The following is a 12,957-nucleotide window of genomic DNA, read 5'->3' as shown; positions in this document are numbered from 1 at the left end:
ACTGTGGCTGTGCAGAATGAGCCTGCTGCGGGTTGCAGCTTTCTAGATAACTGTTCACAATACAAGTGTGTGTCTAGAGCAAGCATTCAAAACTTAATTTATGTAACACACATACAACCCAATCACTTTGCTAGGCAAACCAGTTCAACTGCTCTTTAACACAGATATCTAACCAGTCGGTCTCATGGCAGCAACTCAATGCATTTACACATGTATACATGGTCGAGATGACAAGTTGAAGTTCAAACCAAACATCACAATGGAGTAAATTTAAGTGACTGAATGTGGCACAATCGTCTAGAGTTTACAGAGAATTGTCTGAAAAAAATATTCAATAAGCAACTAGCAAGTGTTAAAGCAGATGAGCTACAGCAGCAGAAGACCACACCAAAACGGGACACTAGATTAGAAAATACAGCTGGTATGAGTCATTTTCTGCTGCAACATTCAGATGGTAGGTGTAAACAACATTGATGCATGGATCCATCCATTCCATGTGAAAGCACAATGTGGGTACACAAGGTATAACCTAAATTGAATCAGATGGATGTAAAAACAAAAACAACAGCAACAACAACAAAAAATAACAGACTAGTAAAAATCATTTTTTAAAAACCAACATTAAAACAAAAAAATGTCTTCAGTTGAAGTCAAAAATCAGTCAGTTCATCAAAACATTACTGTTTATTTATCAGCCTACATTTATACACCTTTATATATATATATATATATATATTACACACAGTGGTTTGCAAAAGTATTCGGCCCCCTTGAACTTTCCCACATTTTGTCACATTACAGCCACAAACATGAATCAATTTTATTGGAATTCCACGTGAAAGACCGACACAAAGTGGTGTACACGTGAGAAGTGGAATGAAAATTATACATGATTCCAAACATTTTTTTACAAATAAATAACTGAAAAGTGGGGTGTGTGTAATTATTCAGCCCCCTAAGTCAATGCTTTGTAGAACCACCGTTTGCTGCAATTACAGCTGCCAGTCTTTAAGGGTTTGTCTCTACCAGCTTTGCACATCTAGAGACTGAAATCCTTGCCCATTCTTCTTTGCAAAACAGCTCCAGCTCAGTCAGATTAGATGGACAGCGTTTGTGAACAGCAGTTTTCAGATCTTGCCACAGATTCTTGCCACACATATATATATATATATATATATACACACACACACACACACACACACACATATATATATATATATATATATATATATATATATATATATATACATACATATATATACATGTGTGTGTATATATATATATATATATATATATATATATATATATATATCTTCAATACAACTATAGAAATACATCACAGCATCTTCTTACTCAGCTTAATAATTGTTCTTGGCACAAACGATCCCTTCCTACACCTTTTTGCTAGCTAGAGGCATGCAATCATGTTGTCCTAAGGGCATTAATTAACGGACAGCAACAACAGACCGGGCTTTTCCTTAAGACAGCCTGATGATACAGCTTCATCATTTTTTTTCCCTCCAGTTCTTACAACCCTGTTCAGTTTGCCCCTGATTACCACATTGAGATATTGGATATAAGGACACTTTCAATCAAGCTAACAAACTCTTTCCAAAAACATTGTGGCTAACGCCAAAGCCTCTTAACACCCTGATCTCTGATTAGCTTTCTTGTAAATGGAATCAATATATGTTTCCAGATTTAAAGCGAATAACAACTTGCACAGACTGACCAGGAAGTGAAACACCTTTTACGGGGCCTGGGTCATTCAAGACATGCTGTTTTGACAACATTAATCAACAAATGAGCCTTACACAATTCTTCCAGCCTGCGTACCTCAGCAACCTAGCCTAGTAAAAACAATAAAACCTACAAGTGCAGACATAGGTCACATTTTTTTGGTAGGCTCTCATTTTTTCCACATTCCTTCAAAGGCATGTTTGAGTTGGTTTCGGGATTAAAGGACTCATTTTGGGTAAGTTCAGTACCTGTCGGTGATGGTTAAACGTAGAGGTGAGGTATACTCTCCACACAGAGTGGAGCAGAGCACAGTCACCACATGGGAAACATTCAAAAACTCAAATGCTATATGTATGACAAATATGACAAATGCTCATCTAAACAAGTCATCTCATCCACTTCAAACCTGCCAAATTTGAAGTGGATCAGATCAAGTGTAGTCGAAGCAGGCAAAGAACCAACAAAAAGGCAGATTTTTAAAAATATGTATTAAAAAGCTGAGCAGAAATTTGTAGTAAAAATCTGTCTGTCTGTTCTTTGTTTCAGAATAAGGACGTCCTTCTGCCATCCCATTCTGCCTTATCACGCATTTCATAACGCCCACGCAGGATCTGTTTTTTTAAATTCTAGCACAACCTGTCTCCCTCTCCCAGAGGGGAAATCCCAACAAACGATGGCTGTTACAGGGGAGTGGTTTGCTCCAACAACAAATTAAAGTCATCCAGAGCTTGAGCTTTCAGTTATATGCAGGTGTTCAGTAACAAAACACAGGTCTTCATCCTGCAGATGCGCAGAACTTGACAGGTAAGCCTCTGGAACCTAAGAGGAAGTTTTCTGTTTAATGTAGTAACAGGACATATTTAATAATAATCTGCTTTAATTGAAGAGTACTTAGTTTAAATTTGCACTGCGTTTGGGACTGAGTGGTGTTAAAAGGCAGCATTGTTCATAAGTTTGCTTATGTATTCAAACTGTAAAGTTCATTTGCATATAAACTGATCGCCGCTAATCTTTTATGTTTCTAAATAGGCTTAAATCCAACTGCTTTTAGAGCCTTTTTTCTTACTTTAATACTTTAATGTACTTTATTTGCATATAAATTTGTTTTCAGTGTTTTAATTTCGACTTTCACCTTGAGCTGCAAACATAAACTAGTAGAATTTAGGTGGCTTTAGTTGGAATAAATGTTTTGCAGTTATGCATAAAGTAAAACCTTTATTTTGAAATGCTTAACAGACACACCTCAGTAACCCTGTGTAGGAGGAAACCAGTTGCGGGGCATTTTGTGCTGCAGTTGTTCCTTGTTTCTGATCCTGCGTTAACAAGCAGAAAGGTGAGCCACCTGTACATGTTTCACTATCACACACCTGCTGTTTGTTTTTCATAAAATTTATAGTAATAGGCAGTTTACCCTCCAGGTTGTGTGTGTGGAGGGAGCAGCAGAGAAAACTGACAGAGAACGCTAGCTGAGAATCAGTGAATGACTCCGTAAACATGCTGGATTCTAGAGGGATTGAAATCTCAGGAGGCCAGACTCTGCTGGCCTCTCCTTTCGGCTCGAGTTTCAGAGGTGAGTTTGTGTAATTTCAGTAAACTGATAACACATTCACTGCTCTAAAAAGTCTGAAACTCTAACCTCACACATTGTTTTGCCTCCAAACACCTTATTCCACCTGTTTTATTTTTCGAGATTCATAGAACGAGGAAGTCAGACAGACTTGGGAATGTTAAATTAGTCGCACTGTTGACTTTGTGTGCCAGGCCTAAAGCACACCACATGACTAAATGCTTACCTAATCAACCGAGAGCTTTTATTGATAAATGAACTTTACCCCCTTACTGCATGCACTGTTTCCTATTTTTCACTGAAGAATAAATACCTGATGCTTTATGCGGTGGCACATATTTACAGTGCGTGAAAGACACAGTGTGTCTTTCATGTCCAGGCTAGTAAAACTTCTAATTTCACTACAGGGTGCTCATTCATCGATGTGAAGCCGCCACCGGTGAGAACTGTGAAGCAAATGCTAATGATGAAACGTAAAAATCTACAGGTATGGCCCTGAGTGCAAGTAGACCAGTAAAGTACAGAAAATAGAACATATAGAAGGCTTCATCTGAACTCTTTATAAAGGTGCACATGAGCGTGTAGTCTTGAGTTATGGCAGTGCTTTGAGTTCCTCCAGTATGAGGAAGAATTGGCAAAATTCAGAGCCAAGTACAAGTTGTTGAGAAAAGTCTGCATGTAAAGGCAGCCCAAATGAGTGTGTTTATTATGAATAATAACAACCCATAATAAGCCAGTTATTAATATTCCTAGTAAAAGTTGACATTGATCCTCTTGTATTAACAGAACTGCTCACAGGACAACTACAATTTGGAGCATAAACGCATGTCTCCAAAATACGAAACTTCTCCCACTGGTGTGAATCATCATCAGTTAAGCCCTCCAGTGCCTGTCAGTCAAAATACCACCACCCTGTTTCCAACTGCTGCTCCTGAAAATGCTCCAATGAAACAAGAGTTTCTCGTAAATCAACAAATGCAGCACAGCTTCGAGTATCCACCCCTGCACGAACAAAGGACCCCGTCTCCTGAAGGCAGGATGACCTTGTTTCAATGGCAAATACAGCAGGAGGCACGCAAAGTTGAAGGAATTTCCCTAGAGCAGCTGTCCATGCAGGACTCAGATGGTGACACGTATGTATACATGAACGAAAGCATTACCCTGACCAGTGGTTAGTTGAATAAAGATCAGTGTCATAGAATTAGGTGAGAAGATTAAATAGTAAACTAAAAAGTAGAGATACAATTGTATGGGCAGACAGAGCTAGGTCAAAGTAAAAAGCTACATGGGTGAAACTACTAAAAGTCAAGGCTGATCAGCTGAAACAGGTTAAAGTAACAGAACAGTGGAAGGCTAAATAGCACCCCCCCAGCAAATGTATAGCTAAATGGTTAAAAGCTAAAAGGTTCCAATATCTACAGTTATCCGGTAAAGTGACATAAATATGAAAATAAGCTAATGGATCATTGATTTTTAAACAGTTAGATAAACATATTGGGTGAAGAGTTTACAAAGACAAAAGCAAACAATTGAAACGGATCAAAATATTCAAATGGTTGGGAAAAAGATGATTAAATGGTTATAATATGCAAAGGTAATGGATAACAGGTTGGAGCGGTTGGAAAACAGGTAGAGAAGTCACACGAACACTAGGTGAAAGTTATTGTTTTTAGGGTAAACAATTAAGCAAAAAAAAAAAAAAAACCGCAGACAAAGGTGGAAATCATTGAGGAGCAAATGGAAAATAGCTCTAACAGGCCTACTTGGCTAAAAGTGCAGAATAATTATTAGAAATCACACAAATGTACAGTAAGCCTGACCCAAACACTATGAACAGCATTTCTGTGGATTTCTGCTGCAGCTGACCTTTTTACTCCTTCCACCAGATTCCTTCACATAGCAGTAGCAAAAGGTCTGCGTGCTCTGGCTTACGTGCTCTCTGCAAAAATGGCTGGAACTTGCTTTCTGGACATTAAAGAACACAATGGGCAGGTAAAGACATTCAGTGGCTTGTGATTGATGGTGGTTTTCATACATCAAGACACATTAACCTGTAAGCTGTGTTTCCACAGAGCCCTCTCCAGATCGCGGCTACCACCAATCAGTACTTAATTCTCCAAGACCTCATGGCTCATGGAGCTCAGGTCAACACGAGAGACTGCTGGGGCCGTGCTCCTTTGCATGTGTGTGCTGAGAAAGGCCACTATCTCACTCTGGGGGTAAGAAATCACTATCAGTATTTACCTACCTACCTGCATATGTATATATAGATTAAATGCTGATTAAAAGTTAAAGCATAAACTTAAAGTTGACCTCTTTAGGCTTCAAATATTCACTAATTTAATCTAAATCATTCCATTGCTAAGCAGTGTAAGATTATACTGTCTAGCAACTTTTCAGAGCATTGCTTTGGATCAACACGAAATTTTTAAGTTAGCTTTAAAAATTCTCAAACTTTAATTGCTGCTATCAAATACAAAGTGGCTATACAGTGTAGACATTTACCTAACAAACGAAATTCCCTGCACTAATCCCTTTGGGATTGCATCAGAACGGCATCTGGTGTTCTTGTTGATGCAAAATAAGAAAAATATTTGTGGTTGTTTCTATAGCAACAACAGGCTTAAACACACAAGTTTAAGATGTAAAAAAGGGTGATTGTTCAGAGTATAGTATTCCCATGATACAACAGTAGGACAAAGTAACAGATACTGTCGTATCTCCTAGCGAGATGGGAGTGGCACACCTGTCTCACTATTGCCCCAATCCAGGGCGTGAAGCTCTGCTGGCAAATGACACCTTGTGAGTAAATGAGCCACGCCCATGGAAAACGGCATTAGGTGATACCTGGGGATTGAGAAAGGCTGGCTAAACTCCAAACGCAGGATTCATTTCTTTTGTAAAACATAATTCAGCTTTCATAATAAAGTCTGAAGATTTTCACTGAAACCACAACACCAAGTCGCATAGATGACGACAGTCTTGCCACGTTTAAGCATCACAGGGCCAGAATTGGGACAGCTTTCCTCAATGGAGTGCTTACAAGTAGGGGAAACAGAACTTTCTGATTCTGAGCAGCAAAACCAGAGGGTTTAGTGTCAAAGAACTAATCAAATGTCATAACCTAAACAGGAGACAGATATCGGTGTAGGTCAGTAATCCAGTGGTCATTGTAGGCGCTGAAACTGGCAACTAGACATACTTCAGTTTTCAAAGATGATCGGAGTCCCATATTTTTTAACCCCTAGTATGGTTACTACCGTAGAGTGTGTCCTGAGAATTGCTGACCCATCCCATTCATTGTTAAGAGTTAACAAGAGTTCTGCCATAAAGACAATATTTGACGTCCTCCCCTGTACCCCTATTGACGAGTTCTGACACTTCAGTATATATCATTAAATTCAAGGGTTACTCCTAGTAAGGTTTCTAGAGGGTAAAGAGTTAAGGCTGCATGATAACAAACCCACTAAAGGTTTAACCGAAGAAGGCTCTTGGATGACAGGTCTTCTAAAACAAGAAATTGAGTAAGTCTTTAAGTCTTGTCTTGAAGACTATAAAAAAAGAGGCCTTCATCTCAAGCCCTTAAGACAACAGAGATACACAACTCATCTTGTTAATGTATAACATGCATATTGCTGAGAGTTAATGTGAAACACGTTGCCTGCTTCCTCAAATGTACCAGAGACCTTTGTCTTATCACATGGCGCCAAAATTAATAATAAACCCGGACTCTGATCCACTTCCCCTGCAACTGTGACAAATGTAGGCCAAATAACGTTTTGTCAGAATAGAATTTAGTGTTGCAGTCATGCTTTTTTTTTCTAGTTGTATTAAGAATATTTTCTTAATCTCACTCATATTTCCGCAGGGCATCTGGAAGGCCTTAAAAGGAAATGGGGAACTGATCGATGTAGAAATGTTCAGTTACGATGGTGAGTGTGTTTTTGTGTGACTGAAAACTTTAGGATGCTTAAATGCCTTTTTTGTGATTAAATTCTGTAATTTGTTTCTGTGTCTGGAAGGTTTGACTGCTCTTCATTTGGCCGTCTTGTCTCACAACAATGTTGTGAAGGATCTGAGGAACCTGGAAAATCCCTGCACATTCATGACCGCGGAGCTGGGGCAGCGAAAGCGCTTGTACTTTGAATGTATCAAGATTCTGCTGAACATGGGCGCCTCCTGTGGGACAAAGGTAAGTATTACCACTTCAGGGGAACATTTAGCTGGCTTGGTCCTGCTCCACACCAAACTGCTCGGGTTTTCCCGTCTCTTGTGGTTTGGTTTAAGATACAGTGATCTAAATTTCCAGTCTGGTTTTCATTTGGTTTATTTTTAATCTCTCCAGGATCTGAAAAGTGGACGGACTTCTCTCCATATGGCTTCTGAGGAGGCAAATGTGGAGCTGCTGAAGATTTTTCTTGACCAGCCAACAATGCTGTCCATTGTAAATGTTAAGGTATGCCTACTGTTTCATGACAAAGAATATGTTTAGGGTGGATTGCTGCCTTTTACAAGAAACCAGAGAGAAAGTTTCCCAGCTGTCACAGCTCCAAACTGCGCCCATAAAAACTACACAAACAGTAACATGTGGTGTCTTTTCCACTCCTTTCAGACGTTCAGTGGAAACACGGCGCTGCACATCGTCAGCTCTCTGACCAATCACAAAACTCAAGCCGAAGCGGTGAAGCTGCTTATGAGAAAGGGAGCCGATCCTGGGATTAGGAACTTAGAAAATGAGCTGCCGTCTCAGCTGGTACCTGAAGGTCCTGCTGGGGAAAAGGTAAGGGTGTCACTTCACATACATGCTGGAGGAATTGCAGATGGCACTGTTTGCTGACTGAAATCAAAATCTAATTTTTTTCCTGCAGGTGCGGCAGATCCTGAAAGGAAAACATGTTAATGCTTAAATAAAGCTGAAGAACACTGTCAGTCAGACAGTTGAGTATGATAAATATGATTTGCCAAACAAGGCAGATGGTGGTTGTTTCAGTGAAACATGTCGAGTTGTTCATTACGGTGTAATGCTTACAAAAAAAAAAAAAAAAGTACTTATGTAAAATTTTTGTTACTTTTATCAAGTAGGGTCAGTGTGATTATTCTTTACAGGTTTTAAGAGTTTGGAAAGGAATCTTGGGGTTGTTTTTTTAAATTTTTGAATATTTTAGCACCAAGTGAAATCCTTTTGTTAATGCAGTGGAAAATATTTACCCATCTCATCAAGAGATAGTACTTTGAAAGGTATCAAATGATTTCTTTTTTCCCCCGGCATATTGGGCCAAAATGTAACAACTGGTGCATCCCTCATCAAATCTACACTTAATTTTCTAAGCTTAAATCTTTGTAAGAGTTCTAATCCTAAATATCTAGGTAATGTTTTGATAATGATATGCAAAATGTGGGGAAAAAAAAAAATCACTGAACCAACTTTTTTCTAACTATGCAATTACACTGTGTTGTTTTTGTCTTCATGACTGTGTGTTATTGTAAAGGTAACTATTGTGATGTGTGAATTGTCTTGTTTTACATTTTTAGTTAAGTTTCAACTATATGGTTGTAAATAGGAGGGGTGATACAGAATTCTGGGACTCTGCCTCATATACATATTAAAAAATCAAACAGGCATGATTTAAATTTGGGCAATCACCTGTTAATGTCTTATGTGCATCTCCAACACATTGTGGAAAACCTCCAACTCCAATTTTGGAGAAATGGACGAAGTCACCTGGAGGAAAATTTGACTAATATGGTGCCGAATCCCAGAATTTTTACTACAATTTCTAATTTTCTAAACATTTTATTAATGTTACTGCATGTGATTTGCGTTTTCTCAGTACTTAAAAGTAATGAAGTACACAAAACATTTTAGGATTTGTTGCTGTTAATGATGAAATGTCAGAAATCATGTACAGAGGGGAAGGTGGTGGTTACAATCTGTCCAAGGACTGATTTTCTTCAAACAATGATGTAATCACTGTCAAATATAAATATAGAAAAAAAAAAAAAAACAAGCTGGACAACAATAAAGTCTCTTAGTCTTGGCAATTTGGCTCTAAGATCCTCTTTGTCCTTCAAACTAGTTGACCTTGGAGTTTAAGCATGCTTCGGCTGAATTTATTTCTTCTTCTTCTCCTGTGTGGTGGTGAACCACTGGTCCAGCAGCTTCTTACTATAGTAGATCTGCCAGCCGTGAACCTGCACGGCGATGACGATCACCAGGTACATGACTGACACGGCGCTGAAGCCGAAAATGAAACGGTATGCTTTGCCGTGGCGATAGAGCTGCTGAGCCACGGGGAACATCTCCATGCTGCCGTAGATCAGTGGCGCCACACAAAAGAGCCCGGCGCTGATCATGGAGATGACCAGGTAGCTGATGTTGTTACGGGGCAGTGCCAAGAAGCTGAAGACTGTGGGTATTATGCTCAGTAAGTAGGGGTACTCCCACTGGTATGGAGAGGCCACCACCTTGTGGGACACCAGGTTCAGCTGGCTTACCGTCACCTGAGAAAGAAATGAAAACACATTCAACTTTTACAGAACGTAAAACATGCTTCTGCACAAGAATGCTTACCTGAGCTGCCATCAACACCCAGATCAGCAGATGGACAATGTTGAGCTTACGGATTTCAGACTTCAAGGAAACACTGTGAACATAAAAGAAATAATAAAAGAAAGACCAATCAGATGTTAGATTTTAAACGACTCAAAATTTAGTGGATCAAAGTCTCCTAAATACAGAAACCTTTGCATAGCAACAAATCACTCACTCAGAAGAATCTCTTAGATATAAATTACTATATACTTATTTAAGCAGGCCGATGCTTCTGATGTCTCAGAAACAGTACTTCTCAAAAGGCTGTATTTGCTTTGGCTTGTCCATCCAGAAGGAGTATGAGCTTACGCAACTGCAAGAAGCCTGTGGGTCCATGATTCAAAAGAATCACGACTTTTCCTGCAGCATTACTCAGAATTTATTCAAGCTTACAATGATCACCTTGACCGACATTGTGCTCAAAGTCATATTTGTTGTTTTACAAATAATAACTTGTGAAACGAGATGAGATAATGACCACATCCCATCCCAGGTCAGACAGGTTGTGCAGCGTAACTTTTCCTTTAAATGTTGATCACTAATACATACAACCACTGCAGAATCATCAGTATCTCTGTACGAGGCATGACCTGGACTTTTCCTGAAAGTTTGACGTGTATGAGCTGAACAGGAATGGAGGCAGCAGAGTCCCCATTGGAGCTTCTGCACATCACCAAATTAGATGAGGCACCACCCTAATTAGATATACTACCTTACAGACTGGCTGCAGTAAGTAGTCCATGAGATGCTGGACATGTTGACATGTTCCTGTAGCATCTCTCTCAGTAGCTCTTGAGAATAGTCTCTCCAGCTGATAGTTGTGACGCCAAATGAGATACTACTGACATTCTGGTTTTAGAACAGCTGTACTGCTCTTTTTAGCTTTTCAAATTAGTAGTTTAATACTTAAGAACAGTGAAGCTTGTTTTATTATTTGATTTGAATGATCAGGACTGTACACTGATGAAAGAAAGCCTTGAATGAACTGAGGTATACATTTTTATACTGTCATCTATATCAGTTTAGTTAACAGGGCCCTAGTTAACACTTAGCAGCTTTTAAACAAATTAAAACTAAAGTGATTCCAGATAAACACTACTAATGTTTAATTACTTGGGCACTTAAGTTAAAATATTAAAAAAATAAAATAAATATAATTCCTTAAGAGTTGAATTTGGGGATTATTGCTCATTTAATGACAAATAAATGAACCTCATCTGGTAGTGAGAGGCGACCCGCTCCCGGTGCTGGTAGTCACTGCCATCTGTGCCCGCTGCTCTTGGACCAGCCCGAGAAGCCATGATGGATATCTGAAGGCAAAACATGTCAGGTTTAACATCATCTAATGTCTAATTACACATCAGTAAGCCAGTCATTTCCAGCAATGAGCTGACTGCTCAGTCAGTCATGCAATACCGTTACTCTTATATTTTACACTTTAAAAGCTTCACGTTTGCGTTTGTAAAAGTGACAAAGCTCTAAAACGAGGGTGGAAGGGGACTTTGCTCTTATTAAATCACGGCATACAGGTGTTTAATTCATTAGTTATCTGCTAATGCTGCTAATGTGGCACGGGGAGCGTTTAAGAGTACGCTCCTGTTTCCCACTCTGCATGTCAGCTTAAATGTTTCAGAAGATACTTCGTTTTTACTTCAGCTGCCATGACTTATGTCGATAAGTTGAGTTACAAATTGTTTGGGAATGGCTAGGCTAGCAAGCTAATGCCTGTGAGTGATTCACTGCTACTGTAAGTCAAACAAAAGTAGTGTTAGCGAGAGATAAATACGAGTCAGACCACCGGCAATGGCATTATGTCGTCTGTTGAGACATCTGATATATACAACGGCACTTACCTTTTATTTTCTGCTACAGAATAAAAGCATTTAACCGTTAAAAACCTGGTTAACAACGGCTACAGAGCAGCTAGCTGGCCAGCTTCATACAAGGAAAGAGGGATGACAGACAGAATGTATGACGTGTCAAACCCTGATTGGTCTCTATCTTCTTGCTTTCCTGTGACTGTCATATGTTAACCATTTAATTCCTCTGATAAGCAGATTGCATTTCTCTGGATGATCTGATGACAACACACTGACACTGCTGCAGTCATAGGCTATTTTATTTTAAACATAAACTCACTGGCCACTTTATTAGGTGCTCCTGTTCTATTGCTCTTTACTGAAACATGTAATCAGACAAATAATTAATGTATTTAGGCATGTATACAGTCAAGATGACCTGTTAAAGCTCAATGCGAGTGTCAGAATAGTGAATAAAGGTGATTTCAGTGCCAGACAAGCTGAACATTTCAGAAACTGATGATTTACTGGGATTTTTCCACAAATGAAAAATTGTGGAGATCAGAGGAGAATGGTCAGACTGCACTGAGCTAATAGGAGGGCAACAGTAACTCAGACAACCACTCTGAATGCACAAGATGCCAAATGTTGGCCTACAGATAAGCTGCGGCAGCAGACGACCTCACCAGGTGCCGCTCTTCTCAGTGAAAATTAGACAATAGAAAATTGCCTGGTCTGATTTCTGCTGTGATATTTGGATTGTTTAAATGTCACAGCTTGCCTGAGTATTATTGTTGACCATGTCCAGTCCATCCCACATGACCCCTTATGACCTATCTTCTGATGGGGGCTTACAGCAGAATAATGTGCAATTTCACAAAGCTCAGATCATCTTTAAACTGGTTTCTTGAGCATGTTAATAAGTTCACAGTAGTCATCAGATCTCAATCCAGTAGAGCATCTTCGAGATGTGGCAGAACATTTTGAGATTAACATTTTGGATGTGCAGTTCACATATCTGCGGCAATTGTGTGATGCTGCCATGTCAATATGGTCCAAAATCTCTGAGGAATGTTTCCAGCACTTTGTTGAATCTATACCACAAAGAATCAAGTCCAGACATGGTCCAGTTCAATTTTGCTGTGTTGATTAAGGTCTTGGCTACATGTTTTTCATTCTTGTTGATTGTTATTGGTGTAGGAATCTATAAAGCACAATGTTTTTGCTTTGCAAAGCACAAACATCATCTTAAAAATTAG

General features: G+C 39.2%; 2 protein-coding genes across 4 annotated transcripts; one reads left to right on the top strand and one right to left on the bottom strand.

The window, feature by feature from the left end:
- The first annotated feature begins 2,289 nt into the window (after nt 1–2,289).
- Nucleotides 2,290–9,629, top strand: nfkbiz (nuclear factor of kappa light polypeptide gene enhancer in B-cells inhibitor, zeta). Of its 2 annotated transcripts, XM_085448874.1 has the most exons (12): nt 2,290–2,544; nt 2,977–3,073; nt 3,159–3,310; nt 3,715–3,794; nt 4,094–4,440; nt 5,194–5,299; nt 5,380–5,526; nt 7,176–7,239; nt 7,330–7,499; nt 7,653–7,763; nt 7,920–8,087; nt 8,176–9,629. In XM_085448874.1, the coding sequence occupies exons 3-12, from the start codon at nt 3,235–3,237 to the stop codon at nt 8,212–8,214; spliced, it is 1,308 nt and encodes a 435-aa protein (XP_085305000.1). In that variant the 5' UTR covers nt 2,290–2,544; nt 2,977–3,073; nt 3,159–3,234; the 3' UTR covers nt 8,215–9,629. The 2 variants fall into 2 exon arrangements, with proteins under 2 accessions (XP_085305000.1, XP_085304999.1); XM_085448873.1 differs by having other exon boundaries at nt 7,920–9,629.
- On the bottom strand, nt 8,575–12,004 carry LOC146681117 (protein jagunal homolog 1-B). 2 transcript variants are annotated; one of them, XM_085448878.1, is made up of 4 exons: nt 11,753–12,004; nt 11,112–11,209; nt 9,879–9,951; nt 8,575–9,835 (listed from the first exon to the last, which is right to left on the bottom strand). In XM_085448878.1, the coding sequence occupies exons 2-4, from the start codon at nt 11,198–11,200 to the stop codon at nt 9,419–9,421; spliced, it is 579 nt and encodes a 192-aa protein (XP_085305004.1). In that variant the 5' UTR covers nt 11,201–11,209; nt 11,753–12,004; the 3' UTR covers nt 8,575–9,418. The 2 variants fall into 2 exon arrangements, with proteins under 2 accessions (XP_085305004.1, XP_085305005.1); XM_085448879.1 differs by having other exon boundaries at nt 8,575–9,808; nt 11,753–12,001.
- Between the last annotated feature and the right edge of the window lie 953 nt (nt 12,005–12,957).

Source organism: Copadichromis virginalis, linkage group LG23, assembly GCF_057382275.1.
Source record: "Copadichromis virginalis isolate Kocher_CV1m ecotype Utaka linkage group LG23, C_Virginalis_male_GT1.1, whole genome shotgun sequence".
Classification (NCBI taxonomy): Eukaryota; Metazoa; Chordata; class Actinopteri; order Cichliformes; family Cichlidae; genus Copadichromis; species Copadichromis virginalis.
The sequence above is the reverse complement of the archived record's forward strand: the minus strand, read 5'-3'. Positions and strand labels throughout refer to the sequence as shown.